This window comes from Myotis nattereri (assembly GCF_964212035.1).
Source record: "Myotis nattereri genome assembly, chromosome: 4".
Classification (NCBI taxonomy): domain Eukaryota; kingdom Metazoa; phylum Chordata; class Mammalia; order Chiroptera; family Vespertilionidae; genus Myotis; species Myotis nattereri.
The window spans coordinates 2,149,886-2,168,438 of NC_138079.1; the positions used below are offsets into that span (position 1 = coordinate 2,149,886).

The 18,553-nt window shown below is 50.1% G+C and overlaps 1 protein-coding gene across 1 annotated transcript in view; it reads right to left on the reverse strand.

Moving 5' to 3' along the window:
* Positions 1-226: 226 nt before the first annotated feature.
* The window catches only part of ITGA1 (integrin subunit alpha 1), an 81,302-nt gene continuing 62,975 nt past the window's right edge, over positions 227-18,553 (reverse strand). The window contains exons 18-28 of the mRNA XM_081089399.1: positions 17,222-17,431; positions 14,622-14,702; positions 12,141-12,217; positions 9,990-10,079; positions 7,829-7,931; positions 7,144-7,257; positions 5,881-5,985; positions 5,594-5,698; positions 4,209-4,301; positions 2,574-2,690; positions 227-405 (exon numbers count right to left, since the gene is read on the reverse strand). Coding sequence (XP_080945525.1) covers positions 361-405; positions 2,574-2,690; positions 4,209-4,301; positions 5,594-5,698; positions 5,881-5,985; positions 7,144-7,257; positions 7,829-7,931; positions 9,990-10,079; positions 12,141-12,217; positions 14,622-14,702; positions 17,222-17,431 — 1,140 coding nt within the window. The 3' untranslated portion in view covers positions 227-360. The remainder of the gene's footprint in view (positions 406-2,573; positions 2,691-4,208; positions 4,302-5,593; positions 5,699-5,880; positions 5,986-7,143; positions 7,258-7,828; positions 7,932-9,989; positions 10,080-12,140; positions 12,218-14,621; positions 14,703-17,221; positions 17,432-18,553) is intronic.

Below are 18,553 nucleotides of genomic sequence, written 5' to 3' on the forward strand. Positions count from 1 at the left end.
GTTCTGAACGTAAATGTTTCAATGATCATAAAAATCTTTCTATGCATTTCTTAAATACTTTGGTGATATCATATATAAACATATTTCTACAGGTGACTCTTCATCTTCAAAACACTGTCTGCTTAAATACTCAACAAAAATGAGTAATTATTTAAAAATATTTTTATCATTTTATAAAATATATATATGGTATTGCTTTTGGATCTGGCTTGATCTCTTCATTTTCCAAGTGATTAACCCTGATGGATTATATAAATTTATGTGACTGTCTTTAATTATATTTATAAATTTCTTGTCACATATTTGAGGCAAACCTGAGGAAAGATCATTGAATAATTATTTTTTCTCTTGTAAAATATTTCATTTCTCCATTTTCTTCTTTAGCGGTCTTTTGAAGAATCCAATCTGTTGAGAGAATACCCAACATAACACAATTAATAACTTGAATTTAAGTAATAAGTACCAGTCTCCTTGAATAGAAATTGATTTACTACGACGTTAACAATTCTGGGCATTCGGATAATTAAACATAATTGAGAGGGCCTTTTTTTCCATTGACCGACGGAGAAATACGGAATGTCAAGAAATGCTGTCACATTACTACGTCATTGTTAACCTGTCCGCGGGTTAGTGCAGCACCTCCCAGGGATCACTGGTGCAGGCAGAGGAGTAATCTCCAGGGCTCGGGGGAACATTTTGGGACACATGCCCCCCGCCGTGAGCTGGCGCTGCCTCCACGCTGCCATCGTCTTTCCCAGGGACGTGGCAGAGAAGTTCCTCCTACAGCGATGCGGGCGGGCACGTGCGGTGCGGAGCGCACAGACCAGAGGAGGAGGCCGGGGGTAGCAGGCGCTCTGCCAGGAGCATGTGAGCGGGCAGCTGCGTTCTGTGCCCAGGGGCGCCTGGACACCGCTGAGCCGGGCTCGGGTGCCACCGGGTGGCCACGCCAGGTATTACACGCAGAGCGCGGCTCTCTGACAGGGAAGAGCCGGAGGTTTGGGAAGGCGGACAATTGCGTCTTGGAGACTTTGCTGGACAAAAGCTATGGACTCTAGTTACTGACCTAACTGCCGCCGACCTACGTCCTTAACGTGGTATTGTTCGTCTTCTCCTCTGAGGGTCACTTGCCCCAAAAGAGGAAGGTGGTCACCTTTGGAGAGTCAGAGTGGTCGGAACTGCCGGCAATTTGATGGAGAGACATTTGTTGCTTAAAGCACTTGATTCAAAGATAATCCTGTCGCTCAGGTATTAGAAACATGGGTGTGGAGGGGAGCGGAGTGGGGGGCGGGGTGAAAGGGGAGGGATTGAGACGTGCAGAGGGGCCGTTACGACAGGATTGTAAAGTACGGTCAACAGTGTCTTAACTATGGATGGTGTGGGGGGGGGCACTGGAAATATCGGGGAGCACCTTGTAAAGAACAGGATGGTCTGACCACCATGCGGTACCCTGAGCCCAATACAGAATAATAGTGGGGGGGGGGGAGAAAAATGAATATGTATCCACAATCATATTTTTAATATAGTTTATCTATTTAACAATGTGATTGGTTGAATATAGGGTAAATGCCAAGTTGATGTTAAATTTGGAAAATATTAAATTCAACTTTCTATGGGATTTTATTCTCTATTAAATTTATCTTAAAAGCTATCATCTCACTTCTGCTTCTTTAAAAATGAAACATTAAGAGTTTTAAAAATCTGCCTACCTCCGTTTAAGCACAACATCTGGGTAAACATAGGGATCTGCCCGCAGAAAACAGGTGCTACCACTTTTACAAGAGGATTTGAAATAGGAGTCTGTGAATCTCTAAGATTTCCCTTCTGTCCACTAATTACTAAAATCCTCACCTGTCAGGCAGGCACGAAATAATGGCATAACATGTAACATATCTGTTTATACGTTAAATGAGCATTTGATTTTTAGGATACATAGAAGGATGTGATTAGGATAAGGCGAATCTTAACCGTGATTCCACCCCATACATATCCTTAAATGGACATGGCAACCCACCCTACCCTTTCCCTCTGCAAGAGAGTGTACCTTCTTCTCTGGTTATGAAAGACATGTACACGTACAGTAAAATGCCCAGTGTCTCACACACACACACACACACACACACACACACACACACACACACGTTCCCTATAATCCCAACCGCTAGAGCAGGGGTGGGGAACGTCCGGCCCGCGGGCCATATAAGGCCTGAGAAATCGTTTGGCCTGGCCCTGCCAAGGCATCGGGGTGAGTGAATTAAGTGTTGGACGGGCTAATTTTTAAGTCGATCATTCTGAACGGCCCTCGGAGGGTGTCATGAATATCCCACCGGCCCTTGGCAGAGAGAAGGTCCCGCCTGCTCTAAAGGGACCCTCCTTGATTTTTGGATCTATCTTTTTTTTTTTCTTTTACAAAAATGGGATGTTTGAGAGACACTTTTCTTTCTCCTTGGCCTCGGTCCTGCTTCCAGGGTTTTCCACTGCCGTGTGGCACCGCATGGCGCCGTGGGGACACCGGGACGGAGAGGCGGGGGGCGGGGGGCGGGGAGGCGGGGGGCGGGGGGGGGGGCGCGGCTCACCTTCCACAGGCCCAGGATGAGCAGCAGCAGCAGCAGCAGGCCGGCGAAGGCGCTCAGCAGGATGACCCACAGCGGCACGCGGCCCGGCAGCCCGTCCTTGGACACCTGGATCGCGAGCTGGAAAGGGGGCACAGGTTGTGGACGCGGGGACAGCTTTCAGGACTCCGCATGCTGCGCCCCCGGCTGCACTTCCTGCCACACGGGGCACGCAGCTCCTGGCTGCCCCGGAGGCGCGGGGCTCACGCGGGAAACGCCCTCATCTCTCCACAGCTCCACCGCGTCGCATTCACTGCCACCCCAACGACAAGCCCGTCCCTCAGAGCCGCACAGGCAGCGGACGGGACTGTCTGCGACGCCGCAGGCCCAGGGGCAGAGGGGACTGTACCTCGGGGAGAACGGCAGGGGAGGGGTCTGCACACTGGCCGCCCATCAGACCTCGGGCGCCCGGCCGGTCACTGCTGGGCGCGGGGACAGACAGGCCCGCGGCTCAAAGAACTCCCCGAGATTCAGACACGAACCAAAGCCTGGGCGGGACCGGGCCTGCTCCCGGGTCACAGGACTGCAAGACGGTCACTTTGAGTCACGCTAACAATTCAGGGGCATTTTTCTTTAGGGAAAGATGTGCAATAAAGAGCGCCACGGGGGATTTTAAAGTAACACGGAGGGGAAAGAAGCTAATTCTAACAATGTGAATGAAACACATTTAGAAATCAAACGTACACTTTTCCAATAGCATGCACACAATACACTTTTTGGCGGGCGCTCACTGTGAAATTCTGGCTCCCTGTGTGGGGGACAAGCCCGCATCTATCTGCTCAGTGCTGCGTATACAGTAGGCACACGTTCTATGCATATGTTCTTTGTGTTGTACCCAAACATTCTTTGAAGGCGAACATTTATGAGGTCATTGACATTTAAATTATTTAAGAGAATACTTTGAAATACGAAATGTTAAAACATCTGAACATAAGGCAGCTTCCGAAGAGACTTGATAGCAAGCCCCACGGCACAGCCCAGCCGTCCGTGACGGGAGGGAGTGATGCCGAAGGGCCCACGTCTGTAGCCAACGCTTCAGCCTCACTTAGCAACGGGGCAAGAGGGACATCTCAAGCCTGTCATTGTCGCCAAGGGCTCAGGCCCGAGTGTGTGCGCGGGAATAAGGCTCCCCTCCTGCTCCAAGTGCCCCGGTGACTAGAGGGAAACTGGGAAATGGCAGGTGCTCCCGGAGAGGGAGACCCTCTCTGTACAGGAACTGCTTTCCGCATCTGCCCGCAGACACCGTGCGGTCTACATGGCAGGGTTCAGGCGGGAGTTACAGAAGCTTTATTCGTCGTCGCGGTGAAAATAAACACATCGACTGACTGGGAGAGTTGGAAGCAGTGGAGTCAGAGGTGGCGCGTTAACGGCACACGCCATGGTCCCCCCTCCCCCGCCCCCCTCCGCGCCCCCGCCCCGATTCTCACTAAGAAGAATGAGGCTGGACTCACACTTGAGGTGGATCAAGTACAATTTGAAGGAAAAGTGTCTGTCGCCCCCTGGGGGCGGGACTAGTCACTGCTGGGCTCTGAGCAAGGGCCACATACCAGGTCACCACTTGGGCAGGAAGACAATGTGTCGCGCCCGGAGCCCACTCACCTCTCTCTGCTGGTTGCTGGGGCTGAGCACCAGCGACGCATTCTCGCTCCGAAGCTCCGCCCTGACGGTGAGATTCAAGCTGGAAAAACGCATCTGCAAAGCAAACAGGACTCACTTGCAATATGTGTGTGATGCGCATCGCAGCGAGAGCTGGGCCTGTGTGGGTGCTGCACTTTTTTGGTGCAACTTTCGGTCAGTTTGATCTTATTTCCAAATAACAGATTTTTAAATGAAATCTGTGGGGGTGACATTGGTTAGAAGGATTGTGTCGGTTTCGCGCGTGCGTTTCTATGATACACCGTCTGCATGTCGCACCGTGGCCCCCCACCCAGAGGCAACCCTTCTTTCGCCATCGTCCAGGTGGCCCCTTTGCCGCCCTGCCCGCTCCTGAGAGATGAAAGACACGGGTTTCGCTGACATCCCAGTGGAACAGGTGGTAGCGAGCGATGGCTGTGTCCCCACCCTTCCTCCCTGCGCTCACGTCGTCACTCAGAGCCTTGTCAGAGAGCGGGAGCGTGGTCTGAATCACCTCTGTTCAGGTGCACCCTTAGCAAAACAAGCCTCAAACCCCGCCCACCCTTTGTGTAGCGAGGCGTGAAATAGCTACGCTCCAATGACGAGGTGTATAGAGGGGTGTGTTCAGGATTAAACATCAAATTGCCAACATTGGACAATTTGTGACTTGCAAAAATAGCAACTTAGTATGATCAAATGCAAAAATGGGAATTTCATATAATGAGCCAAATACTTCCAAGAGAGAAACAAATACTACAAAAGACAGTGGACTAAGTTCTAAAGTAGTTTGCTGTCAGAAGTACTTGACTTCATATGCATATCCTATGGACACAGGCAATAAGGGGGTGAAGGCCAGAGTGGGGGGCAGGGGTGGGCTAGCGGAGGCCAATGGGGGGAGGAGAAAATATGTAATACTTTCAACAATAAAGATTTTTTAAAAGTTCTTCACATATATATATATATATGATAAAAATGTGTATATCTATTTATTTAGCTATCGCTATGGACAGAGAGATGGTCTGATTTAATACAGTCAACGCGTCATACATGTTAGCGCTATTCTCTGTTAACATGTCAAGCACTGTCTCTCTATAAGCCTTTGACTCTGAGTGAGTTCTACACTATGAAGAAATGGTGTTACAAGGCGTTATCTCCTGAGAGGCAAAGGACGAGGAGGAGGAGCCTGGGAGACGCAGACACTGGAAGGGCCTGGAAGGTGAGACAAGGAAAGCGAGGCCCGCTGGCTGGTCAGCAGAGCTGGGCTCGGACCACATCCTTTCAAATGCCCATCTGGTGGGCTTCCCACCACGCCGCCGCGCTGCACACGCTAAGGAGGCCCGGACGCCTGTCAGCACGACCACTTTACTCACCTTTAGGAACGTGGGCTTCCACAGGACCAGCGACACGTTGACCTGGGTCACGTCAGAGGGAGCCAGGCTGCAGGTGACGGTGGCGAGTCTGCAGGTGCTGCAGTCCTGCGGGAGGCAGAGGTGAGCATTAGTGCTCGCGGCACTGGAAGACGGGGGTGACAGTCGTCTGTGGCAGATAATTCAGTGCACACGGACTCTCTCCCCGGGCAAGCACAGGCGTGGGGAGTGGGACGGTGGTGGCGGAGGCGGGTGGGGGGAGAAGCACTTGTCTGGTTTCCCGACTTTACCAGCATCGTGCCTCGCTTGAAATCTTCCGACGTGAGTGTGACCGTCTTCTTCCCTGCGCTGATGCCGAGAGGGTCCTGGAGGTCCCTGGGCCGGCAGTTTGCGTTCTAGGAGGGAAGACAGGCTTTAGCAGGCGGCGCGAGCTGGCGGAGGGACACGCATCCGTGCGATGACACGAAGGGGCCGTGAGCGACAGTCAGTTATCACCCGGGCGCGTGTGTGATGCTCCACCCACCTCCAGGCAGCACCCCTGTTTCTGAGCCACTTTTGCATTGTAATAGATCACGGCGAAGATGGAACGGAAAAGGACGGTTGGCTGCTGGTAGAACTCACTATCCCATAAGCCAGCGGTTCTCAGCCGGGGTGCCACGGCACCCTGGGGTGCTGCGATACCTGCCCAGCAGGCGTGGCTCAGAGGGTGAGTGTGAACCTATGAACCAGGACACGTGCCCGGATTTCGGGCTCGATCCCCAAGTGGGGGGCGTGCAGGAGGCACCCGATCAATGGTTCTCTCTCATCATTGATGTTTCTCCCCCTGTCCCTTCATCTCTGAACTCAATAAAATATATATATTATTTAAAAAGGTCTCTTTTAGTTTGAGCACCTCCAACAAATTAAAGGTGCAACACACATTTCAGGCACAAGTCAAAGATGGGTTATCTGAAACCCTCTCTGATTGGCCAGTGACCCCAGATGACACGCCCGAGCCCCAGACCTGGGCGCTGGGACAGCAACCCACTGGGAAATAGGTCCATGGCTGAGGGGGTGAATAATGATCTCAGCTGAGATCGCCCTGGATTCAGGGGGGCTCCCAACCCACTGGTGAGCGTGCTTGTACGGAGACAGGAAAGGGAAGACGAGGCAGAGCCTGGGTTAGGCCGCCACAGGTGAGGGACGCCAGGGTAGGCAGCAGCGGCCAGAATCTAGGAGTCAGGGAGGGAACCCCCCCTCCCCGCCCTAGTCCCCCTCCGGCCTCTGGAGAGAACCAGCGCTGCCCATACCCAATGGCAGACCCAGGCCTCCAGTGGTGAGGGGACACATTTCTGCTGTCCTGAGCCACCCGGTTCAGGGCGATCTGTCACCCCAGCAGCTGCAGGGAAGGAATACGCGTGCTCACGGGGGAAGTTACTGGTATTTAAAATGGTTCCAAGTGCCTCCTCACGCTCCTCTGGTAAAACTCTCCATCACAGGGGCCCGCAGAATAGGAAGCTGTAAACACGACGGAGAAGGGAGCAGTGTGGCACGACCCGCAGGCCGGGACTTACGTCGGACGAGGCCCACCGGCGTGGGTACAGCACAGGAAAGCCGTCTGCCGTCAGGTTGGGGAAGGACACGGTCAGCCTGAGCTCTGGCATCGGGAACTGCCCGCTTTTCCTGACCTGGGGGAGAAGCAGAGGCGTGACCTTCTCCCACTCAAGGGGCCAAAGAGCCGCATGTGGCTCACGAGCCGCAGTTTGCTGACCACTGCTTTAAGAGGTGTCAGTGAGAACATAAGTTATGGTCTAATACATAGGAAGAGTAGCAAAGAGCACACTGAGATGAACATTTATTTGTTGAGTACAGGGAAATGTTACCAAGACAATTTCAAATAGTCGCTTTCTGAAATAGTTGTAGGTATTTTTTAGAAAGTGCTTTACTCAGTCATACTTTTAAAAAAAGTAAATACTGGAGGTAGTATCTATTTGATTTCATAGTTTGTTTTTCTAGAAAATCGTTCTAATTTATTGTGTCTTATTATCAGAAAATTGTAGAGGTAGGTCTTTAAAACTGCTTCAGAGATAATGATCAATTTGAAGAAAATTATTTTAAAGTACTGAATTACAAATAAAAATATGTTGAGATATAGAAACTGGTGAACCAAAATGTTTCTGCGTGTCTGTTAACACTTCCAATTAACTTATAAATGTGCAAATAACTCCTTACAATACGAATGTAAAGGCGAGTTCTTACCAAGTAGAAGATATTAATTTCATTCCCAATGTCCTCAGTGGAATTGATCACTTCAGGGACAGTCTCGTTGGCCGTGATTGAAATGTGGTATTCACTGGCAGAGCTGGAGGGAGTTAATAGGAAGAAGAGAAATAAGACATTACAAAGTTTAACTTTCATTCGGACCACATTCTTTCTCTTTCTTCATATCAGGGAACCTAACAAAAAATATTTATTAATAGAGATTTCAAGTCAGAGGCAAGCTCTTTTACCCCAAAGCCAAAAATTAAGTCTTTGAGGGGCGTCAGAAGGATTATATGTACTTTTAGTTCAATACTCACTGATACTTAAATGGCCTTAAAATGCTAAAAAATGTATAGTGTTTCCAATAAAAATCTCATTGTTACCAAATGAAAATTGTTCATGAATTCATTGATCTCGCATTTAGTGAATAGCGAGGCTAAAACACAGTATTTTGGGTATTTTATGACTTTTAAGGAGGTTGAAAAAAGTTGTTACCTTTTCCCTGTTTCAAGTTCTACATTTATTGCTAAACTTAAAAATGCAGTCTTTTCCATGCAACTTCTCTATGATCTCTGGTGAACTTAGGATAAAGTATAATACAGATTTTAAGGAGCACTTCTGTTTAGAGCAGACAAATAAAAAATATTTGTAAGTATTTGCCAACATTTGTTTTTATATAAATGAAAAAATTCTTGGGAAAAGAGTCAGTGTCCCAAGAGAAGTGAAGATAGCAAAATAGAAAAATAGCCAATAAAATGTAAAGGCTAAGAAACAAGCAGTCTACATGGATAGCCTACCAGCCTCCCATTTTTGTGGTCTATTACCAGTAAAAGGAAAATGCCATAGAAAAGAGAAGAATAAAGTGATATGACTTTTCAACTAAATTTCACCCTGATTCTTATACCATTTGCATCCTCTGCACAGCTAAGTCATCCTACATAATAAAGAGGTAATATGCAAATTGACTGTCATGCCCTCACACAAGATGGCTGCCCCCATGTGGTCATAAGATGGCTGCAACAAGATGGCCAGCAGGGGAGGGCAGTTGGGGAGCACCAGGCCAGCAGGGGAGGGCAGTTAGGGGCAACTGGGCCAGCAGGAGAGCGTTAGGGGGTGATTGGGCTGGCAGGGGAGCAGTTAGGGCAGTGGTTCTCAACCTTCTGGCCCTTTAAATACAGTTCCTCATGTTGTGACCCAAACATAAAATTATTTTCGTTGCTACTTCATAACTGTAATGTTGCTAATGCTATGAATTGTAATGTAAATATCTGATATGCAGGATGGTCTTAGGTGACCCCTGTGACAGGGTTGTTCAACCAACAAAGGGGTTGTGACCCACAGGTTGAGAACTGCTGGGTTAGGGGGTGATCAGGCAGGAAGGCAGGTGAGCAGTTGGGAGCCAGCAGTCCTGGATTGTGAGAGGTATGTCCGACTGCTGGTTTAGGCCCAATCCCTATTGGGCCTAAACCGGCAGTCAGACATCCCCCAAGGGGTCCCAGATTGGAGAGATTCAGGCTGGGCTGAGGGTCACCCTCCCCCAGTGCATGAATTTCGTGCACCAGGACTCCAGTAGGAGTATAAAAGGGCAGCCAGGAGCTGTGCTGTGACTCTGGACCGGCCTTTGCGAGGGGCCTGTCTTCCTTGCGCTAGACCGGAGACTGGTCTCCCGTGCCGCCCGTGGCATTGGCACCTTGTGCTTTAGGTTGTTTAGGTGCCGGCTCTCAGACCTCAGAGCGCACGAGGCTTCCCTGGAGATTTCTGGGGCCACCCCAGGGTTTCTGAGTCAGAAGGTCTAGGGTGGGGTTGGGGGGGTTGCACATTTGCCTCTCTATAACTTACTAGGTGTTCCGATGCCCTTGGCCAGGGGCCATGGCCACACTTTCAGAAGCCCTGGGTCGGTAGAAAGGCATCAACATAAAAAGGCAGTTTGCATCCAGCCGGTGTGGTTCAGTGGGTGAGCACTGACCTATGAACCAGGAGGTCACGGTTCGATTCCCGGTCAGGACACATGCCCGGGTTGCAGGTTTGATCCCCGTGTGGGGCGTGCAGGAGGCAGCCGATCCATGATTCTCTCTCATCGTCGATGTTTCTCTCTCTCCCTCTCCCTTCCTCTCTGAAGTGAATATACACACATATTAAAAAGGCAGCGCGCTCCCACCTGGAGAACTGGAGCCCAGCTTCGTACTTGACGGGGATAGCGACGCTGGCCTCGTTGTCGGAGAGGGTTTCCGGAGGCTCCTCGCTGTCACTGGAAAACACGCGCACATCAGACACGCACCCACGCCCTTCCCCGCGCTGCCGAGCGTGCGGCCGAGAGGCGCAGGCTGGTACCTGAGTAAAAGCACAGAGGAACTCAACCCCCCAGTTTTCAGTGGGGCGAGGAGCGGGCAGAGGTGACGGCGGAGCGGCTGGGGTGACAGCCACAACGGGTCCGTCCCGCTTCTCAGACTGCAGGAGGGTAAGACTAGAACCCTTGGATCCATTCTTAGATTCAAGGTCTTGGGCTTCTCTCCCAGGGATACGGGCTTCCTAGGTCCAAGCTGGGGCGCAGAACTGCTACGTTTTTCGCAGGCGATTCTTATTTATCAGAGATGAGGCCTTACGGAGACACCACCGGGGCCACCCGACGGAGAGCGAATCTGAAATCTGTCTTCACTTCACAGTCTTTCCACAGCAAGCCCTCGACGCTCACAGTGCCTGTTAAACGCTTACTCATCCCCTGGATTTAGTTATCATGTCAATGACACGCTCTGTAAACACATGCAGACAGGTGCATACACACACGTACACATACCTGCACCTCACAACCCCCTGTATACGAAAGCACGGGCGAGCGACTGAACAGTTCCCATCGCTGGCCCTGGGCCAGGCTCCGTGGGCTGTTCTTGCGCACGGACACACCGTGGGCAAGTCACGGACTGCCTGCGTCTGGGTTTGCTCACCTACACAGCGGGGGTTGTATTTAAGTAACGGATGACTTGGCCAGGGGCCATGTGACAAGTGTGAAGTGCTCGACACAGGAAATGTAAGTGTCCGCTTTCATCACTATTATTACTGTCACACACGCCTCCCCAGGCGGACAGGAGCCTAGCGTTGGCCTCCGGATGGTCACTGAAGGCCTCCCTGCCTCTCCTTGCTCCCAGCGCATTGAATGAATGGTTGGAGCCAGTGACGGCGCAGTGACGGCTCCCTGTTGGGTAGACATGCTTGTGCGACGGGGCTTTTGCTCTGAATCCCCCATCGCCCACCGTGTCCCACAGCAGACAGACACACAGACCCCTGAGAGGAGCTCCGCGCCTCCACCTCCCTCTCCACGCCGACACGCAGCCCTCGCCATCCCATGGCAGGCGCACGCTCGCATGTGCTCGTACATCTGCGCGAAACTGATTTCCCACTGTCCCTCCACGCGGGCCCGGCGCTCTCGCTCCCTCCGCGCGTGGGCGCGGGCTGCACATCTGGCCGGAAGCGCCCCGCCAGCAAACGCACGGCCCCCTGTGCTTGCGAATTGCTACCCTTCCCTTTAGGACCTTCTCCAGGACAAGCTCCCTGACCCGGCAGCCCGGGCTCTCCTTGCCCAGGAGGTGCGCCTGCCGCCTCCGAACAGTCTCCCACACAGGCTTCTGTCTCTCTCACGGTCTGCCCCATGCTGCCCTGCGCGACAGAATCCACGCTCCAGGCTCAGCCTCCTGTGGTGATCCTCACCCGAGGAGAGGTTCGTGCCCTTAGTGCCTTTTGCAATCCCTACAAGGACTAATTCAACATGCTGTCCATTGTAGATTTCAAATAAACACTAGTTTCGTTCAAGTGAGTCGTGCACCCCGAATTAATCTATTAATTTATTCTGTCGTTTATTCGTTCACTCCACATGTGTGTGGTGATTATGAGAGGCCAGGCAGCATGGTGGTTCCTTGGGAATAAAGCAGTAAGAGGCAGAATTGTATCTCAGGAGCTTCGGGTCCACGGGGTGATTACACTTGGGGGAAGGTAAGCCACTATTTCCCTTTTTAAGTCTATGTTTCTGTGCTGTCTTTCGGAAGCACTGACTGATGTGGATGAGATTTATTAAACTACCGAAAGGGGCCATAAAACTAGACCTGCCCAGGGGCTCAGCTGACAGTGATGGGCAGCCAGTGAAAGCTGAGGTTAGGAAGGCCTGTGGACTTGTAAATGAAGGTACTGCAGTTTGGCAGAGATAAGCGATGTGATTACAACATGTTCTGCTAAACAAATGGTTTGACCCAGTTAGAGGATTAAATTGTTTCTACCAAATAAAAGTGTCCTTATTCTGCATGCACACACATACACCAACCTTGTTGCACTTAAGTGGATGGTCACATTCTCCATGAGATAGGTTGTGTTAAATTGAAATAATATTTTGAAAGTTACCTATAAAATAAAAAGATACAACTTTAGTTTAGGGCCAGATAAAGAAAGCATTTGCTTTGATTAAAATATCCAGTTACATAAATGATATTACCTAAACACAAATCATGAAGTTACTTAAGAAATATTATCTTTCAAAATAAAAACTCATCACATCTCAAAAAATGGAATAAGATATGATGTACATGTACTTTTCAACATGAAATGTAATATGCTTTGCATGTCAATATTGAATTTAAACACTTTATTATAATGATATTAATAAATATAATTTATACTACCCATAAAGCATTACCATGAAGGTACAGCCTATTTATTTTATTATATTACCATAGTCTACAAGATCACAATCAAACAATGTAATTATGAAATGATCACAATTAAAGTCTCTTTGATATAAATCTTCAAATATCAGCAACTATCTATACATATGTATTGTAAAATAGAGGGAAAGATACTTGGTCCCATTAATTTCATAGTGTAAAAAGGTTTTGAATCTTTAAGGAATAACAACAACAAAGGAAAACCAAATAAAAGACTTGGCAATTTAGAATAAACTATTAAAAACCAGTGAGTTTTGCTTACAAAAGTTTGCATAGTTAAAATATCACCTCAGGAAAAATGGAAAATGTGCTGTTATGCTGACACTCGGATAGAGGTAACTTACTGTTAGAAATCATGCCTGCACATACATTTGAATTATGCAATGCGTGATTCTTCATAAACACCAAAAGGCAGACCAAAAGCTAGGTTTTTTGAAGACATATGCCAACAGCAGAGTTCCCCAAAATGTTACACATAGCGGCCATATAACCCAGCAATTCCATCCCTAGACTTACACCAAAGAGAATCGAAAACATGCGTCCACACCAAAACCTGTACGCAGCTATTCCCCGCAGCATTATTCACAGAGGCCAAAAAGTAGCAACAACCTCGATGCCCATCAACAATGGAATATTATTTGTAAATAAAAAGGAATGAACTGCTAATACATCAATGAACCTTGAAAACATTATGTAAGTGAAAGAAGCCAGTCACAAAAGACCATATATTGTATGACTTCATTTATATAAAACTAGAAGCCCGGTGCACGAAATTCGTGCGCAGGGGGTAAGGGGTGGGGGAGGAGGTCCCTTAGCCCGGCCTGCACCCTCTTCAATCCGAGACCCCTTGGGGAATGTCGACTGCCTCTCGCAATCCGGGACCGCTGGCTCCTAACCACTGGCTTGTCTGCCTGCCTAATTGCCCCTAACCATCTCTGCCTGCCTGCCTGCCTGATCGTCCCTAACTGCTGCCCTACCAGCCTGATCACCCCTGACTGCTCCCCTGCTGGCCTGATCGCCCCTAATCGCCTCTGTCTCAGGCCCACACCCGAAACCCAGGATTCCCTCCTCTGGCCGGTTGCAGGCACTGGGACCTGGGCTTCCCTCCCTCTGGCCAGCCGCAGACACCCAGGAGCTGGGCCAGCTTCTCCCAGGCCAGCTGCAGCCGCAGGAGACCGTGGGCGGGCAGCTTCACCCAGGCCACAGCCACAGGTGCATGGGACTGCGGAGCAGGCGGCTTGTCCCTCTCCTGGGCTGCAGGCACAGGCACAGCTGCTGGTGCCGAGGAACGCGGGGGGCGGGAGGGGGGCAGCTTGTCCCTCTCCTGGGCCTCAGCCTGGCTGATCCCCATTCCTCTCTCGCGAGCTCATTTGTGTCTGGCTTGTCCCCATTCCTCTCTCCCCAGTGTTGAGTGTCTGAGCTGTTAGGGCGTGACGGTGTGAGGGTGTGGTGACCATTTGCATATTAGCTCTTTATTATATAGATGTCAAAATAGGCAAATTCATAGAGAAGGAAAGTAAATTAGTGGGTGTCCAGGGTTTGGAGAGGGACTGTTGAGGATAAAAGAGTGGCAACTGGTAATGTGTACAGGGTTTTCTGGGGTGTGTGTGTGTGTGAAAATGTTCTAAGATGGATTGTGGTGATGGTTGGACAATTGCAATTTGGGAATATACTAAAATCCATTGAATTGTTCACTTTAACCGACTGAATTGTATGGTATATGAATTATATCTCAATGAGGCCTTTATTAAAAAGAGATAGAATAGCAGCGTTTCTGTACAAAGTTCTAAACAAGCCATTGGAAAGATTACTGCCCCCACAGGTCAGGAAAGCCTGCTACACGGCACTGCAACATGAGGGCTTTCTAGCTCCGTGGTACCAGGCACGTCACCCCCTTACGTTTGTGATTTTGTCTTGGTGTCTGAGTTTGACTCGTGCCATAATTGCCTTTGACTTCAAGAGCTCAGCATTTGGACTCGACCCTCATCGCCAGCACCCTGGGCACCATGAGAAGGAACGATCTATCGGGCTTTGAGCATGTTCTTTACACCCAGTTGCCACATGCACTGGTACAATCTGCTCACCATCTCTCCTCTCCTCAGGAAAGGGTAGCCCACCTTACACGTGAGGTTATGGTTGGACTCACAGCTGTCTTTTTGGATTGCCTGGGAAGAGAAGGGAACAGAATTAGAGCAGACGTACAGGTGGAATCCTTGGGCTGGGTCTTCTAGAATTTTCCCAGCTGTCAGGTGGGGTTGGTTATACTCTATCCCATTAAATATAAAATGCCATTTAATACGAGACATCAGCCCGGCCAGCGAGGCTCAGTGGTTGAGCTTCGACCTATGAACCAGGAGGTCATGGTTTCATTCCCGGTCAGGGCACAAGCTTGGGTTGCAGGCTCCTTCCTGAGTAGGGGGCATGCAGGAGGCAGCCAATCAATGATTCTCTCTCAGCATTGATGCTTCTCTCTCTCTCGCTCCCTCTCCCTTTCTCTCTAAAATCAATAAAAATACATTTTAAAAAGTATGAGACATCATTATTTTATACACCAAGAATAAGAATAAAATATGCTGACAGACTAATCCACACACCATCAACTGTGAAATGCAACTTCAGAAATGCTAACATGTGGAGGAGAAGGTCTGTCTACTTTAGGATCGCTGCTCTATAGTGATACCTCCGCACAAAAGGATGAATGAGGATGGAATAAGGGAGCCGGGATGGAGGTGGCCAAAGAGGAGATGCCACGTTGCGGGTGTTGTGAACAAAGTACTGACTTTGTGCATTGCTGTCTGCTCTCCACTGAGGCCACGGATGAGGCAAGGGCTACACGGCAATATTTCCCATCACGACTTTGCACATCTGGATTTATAACTAACATTCCTAACCGAAAATATGTGGCTGTAATGTAGGACGTGTTTTCAAGCCAGTCTTAGTCATGTGACTAAGTGATGTCTTAAGAAATGGAGAAAAATATCTGTGAAAATATAATTTATAGGAACTAGACATTAGAATTTTTAAAATATATTTTTATTGATTTCAGAGAGGAAGGGAGAGAGAGAGAGAGAGATAGAAACATCAATAATGAGAGAGAATTATTGATTGGCTGTGCCTCCTGCACAACCCCTATTGGGTATTGAGCCCACAACCAGGGCATGTGTCCTGACCAAAAATCGAACTGTGACCTCCTGGTTCATAGGATGATGCTCAACCACTGAGCTGTGCCAGCCGGGCGACGACAGAATTTAGTATTATATATAACTAGAGGCCCGGTGCATGAAATTCGTGCACGGGTAGTGTCCCTAGGCCTGGCCTGCCATCAGGTTCCCCTGCCTCCCCGCCTCCTCCTTCCCTCACTCCCTCAGCGCCCTGCCGCCACTGGTGGTCCGCCATGTTCCATACTTCCCCCTGGTGGTTAGCACATGTCATAGTGAGTGATCGAACTCCCATTCTCCCGGTAGAACTCCCAAGGGAACACTTTGCATATTAGCCTTTTATATATATAGATAACTATACTGGCTTTTTCCTGACGAATTTACACAAATACATACAGCATTTAAACTCAGGAGGGTTCATTTGGAGATGGGAATTAAAGCTACGTTTGCATTTGGAAGGATGTGCTGAGGACTCCTGATGCAGCATCCTATGCAGCTATATGTCATGGCCAAAATAATTGGAAAACTTCTGGCATGACGAGGAGACACAGGCATTCACACAGCTCTCTTGTCCAGGAAGGACTTCACACAGACAGTGGGAATGCGGCCTTATTCTCTGCAGGTGAATGTTCCTTCGCTCAAGCCCTGCATTACCCCCTCCCGGGCATCGGGTGAGCTGTTTTGACTTTGATTGTCATGTTTACTTTTTCCTTGACTCAGCGCGTGGAGGATGCGGTGAGACAGAATTTTGATCCATTGGAGATCCCTTCCTCATACTGCGCCCCAGAGGGGGCACCCATCTCTAAAAAATCAATCTAAACTAAAACTCTAAAGAAAATGTGGGCATTGTTATCAGTAGAGACTACTAATTTTATACAAAATTCTTTCTCCCCTTATAAAATCAATATAATAAAAACTAGAGGCCCAGTGCACAAAATTCATGCAGGGTAGGGTCCCTAGGCCTGGCTGATGAGCAGGGCCGATCAGGTTCCCCACCTCCCCACCTCCCCACCTCCTCCTTCCCTCACCACCCTACCGCCCGCCTGTGCGCCACCACCATGTGTTCCCCCTCTGTCCTGCCTCCCCACCTCACCCTTCCCTTGCTCCCTCAGCACCCCGCTGCTGCCGCTGTCACCCGCCATGTTCCCTGCCACCCCCTGGTGGTCAGCGCATGTCATAGCGAGCGATCGAACTCCCAGTTCCTGGTAGAACTCTGCAGGGGACACTTTCATATTAGCCTTTTATATATGGAGAGAATTAGCTCAGCCCTGGCCAGGCGGCTCAGTTGGTTGGAGTGTTGTCTTATACACCAAAAGGCTGCAGGTGCGATCCTGGTCAGGGCGCCTACAGGAGGCAACTGATCCATGCTTCTCTCTCACATCGCTGCTCTCTCTCTCTCTCTCTTGCTCTCAAATCAATAAACTTGCCCTCGGGCGAGGTTAAGAACAAAATCAGCTCAGCGGTATGAAAAGGGGGTTCAATAAATCACTGTTCCGAGAATCAATGAACAAGAACCGGAAAGTTACCTCGATCCCCGAGAAAACCAGGTTTGGGGAGTAGTGCACCATGGTCCTGGTGTTGTAGGCACTGTCCCCTTTGTTTCTGACGGTGAGGCTGATGTTGAACTTGTCGTTGTGGGACCGGACAATCAGCAGGTCCTTCTCCAGCGTGGACACGTCCAGGGCGACGTCCGAGATGCACTTGTCCTTGTTCCCACAGTCCTTGGCGAAGGGGATCTGAAACGGTCACAGGGGTGTCCTTCAGAATCAGGGACCACCCCGACTAAGGGGCATGACATACTGACACAGGCGTCCCCCCTCCTGCAGGGGGCAGGCTCGCTGCAGAACCACAGGCATGTTCTGTTGGTCCCTAGAATGTGCAGGGGAAAGGGGGAAGCTTCTGCTTTTGGATATAAATTCTCCCCGACCTTTAAACAAGCAGTGTTCGCCGATAGTTTCACCGGCTTCCGTCTGCTGGAGTAGAATGGTTTTATTTTATTATTATTATTATTATTATTTTTTAGAGTAGAATGGTTTTATAAAACCAAGCCACGTACACCGAGGTCTAAATCTAGGAGAGCACAGTTTCACACTCAACTGCGACCGTGAGATTCTCTGTCAGAAAGAGCCAAGTCCTGAGGAGGATAACAGAGTCCAGTCGGGGCTAGGTAATGGTCACACCACGTAACTGGGAGCTTCCTGACCCCCTTCACACAGCCCTTCCTTTCTGTCCAGGGCATCACCAGGACGGTCCTTTCTGCCCTCCCCAACCTCCGGAGTCTGTCCTCGCCCGCCTTCCCGCCCTCCTCGGCCCCCTCGGGTCCAGCCTCATTTCCTCCCTGAACTAAACGAACAGCTTCCCAGCTGGGCTCTGGCACTCCGAGGGGACACAGGTGCGATGACCTGGCTCTACCTGAGCCTCCTGCCTCCGCCCACATGGCCCTCCCCTGCCCTTCATCTGCAGCTGCAGGTCAGGGCCGAGGTCAGTGTAGTTCTCTCGGGGCCCCAGGACCTCTGCACATGTCCCCTCTGCCCAGAACGCCGCTCCCTCACTCGCCTGGACAGGACGGATATCCTGTCCCACAGCTCTCAACTCCGGGGAGTGCCCTGACCCCCCAAACCAGGCAGAAGCCCCTCCATGGCACACACTCTGCTGACCCCTCCCTCTTGTTTCTGAGCCTGGTGCGTGTGCGACACTCAGTCAATAGATTTGGAGGGAGGAGAGTGAAGACAGGAGCTGGGGGGGGGGCCGGGGGGGGGGAACCAAGGCCCTGTCCCCAGTGTTCTCTGCTCGGCCCCCCTGGGAACCCCTCCTGCACTTGCTCTTTCTCAGGGTGGGGCCGGGGACTGTGAACCTGG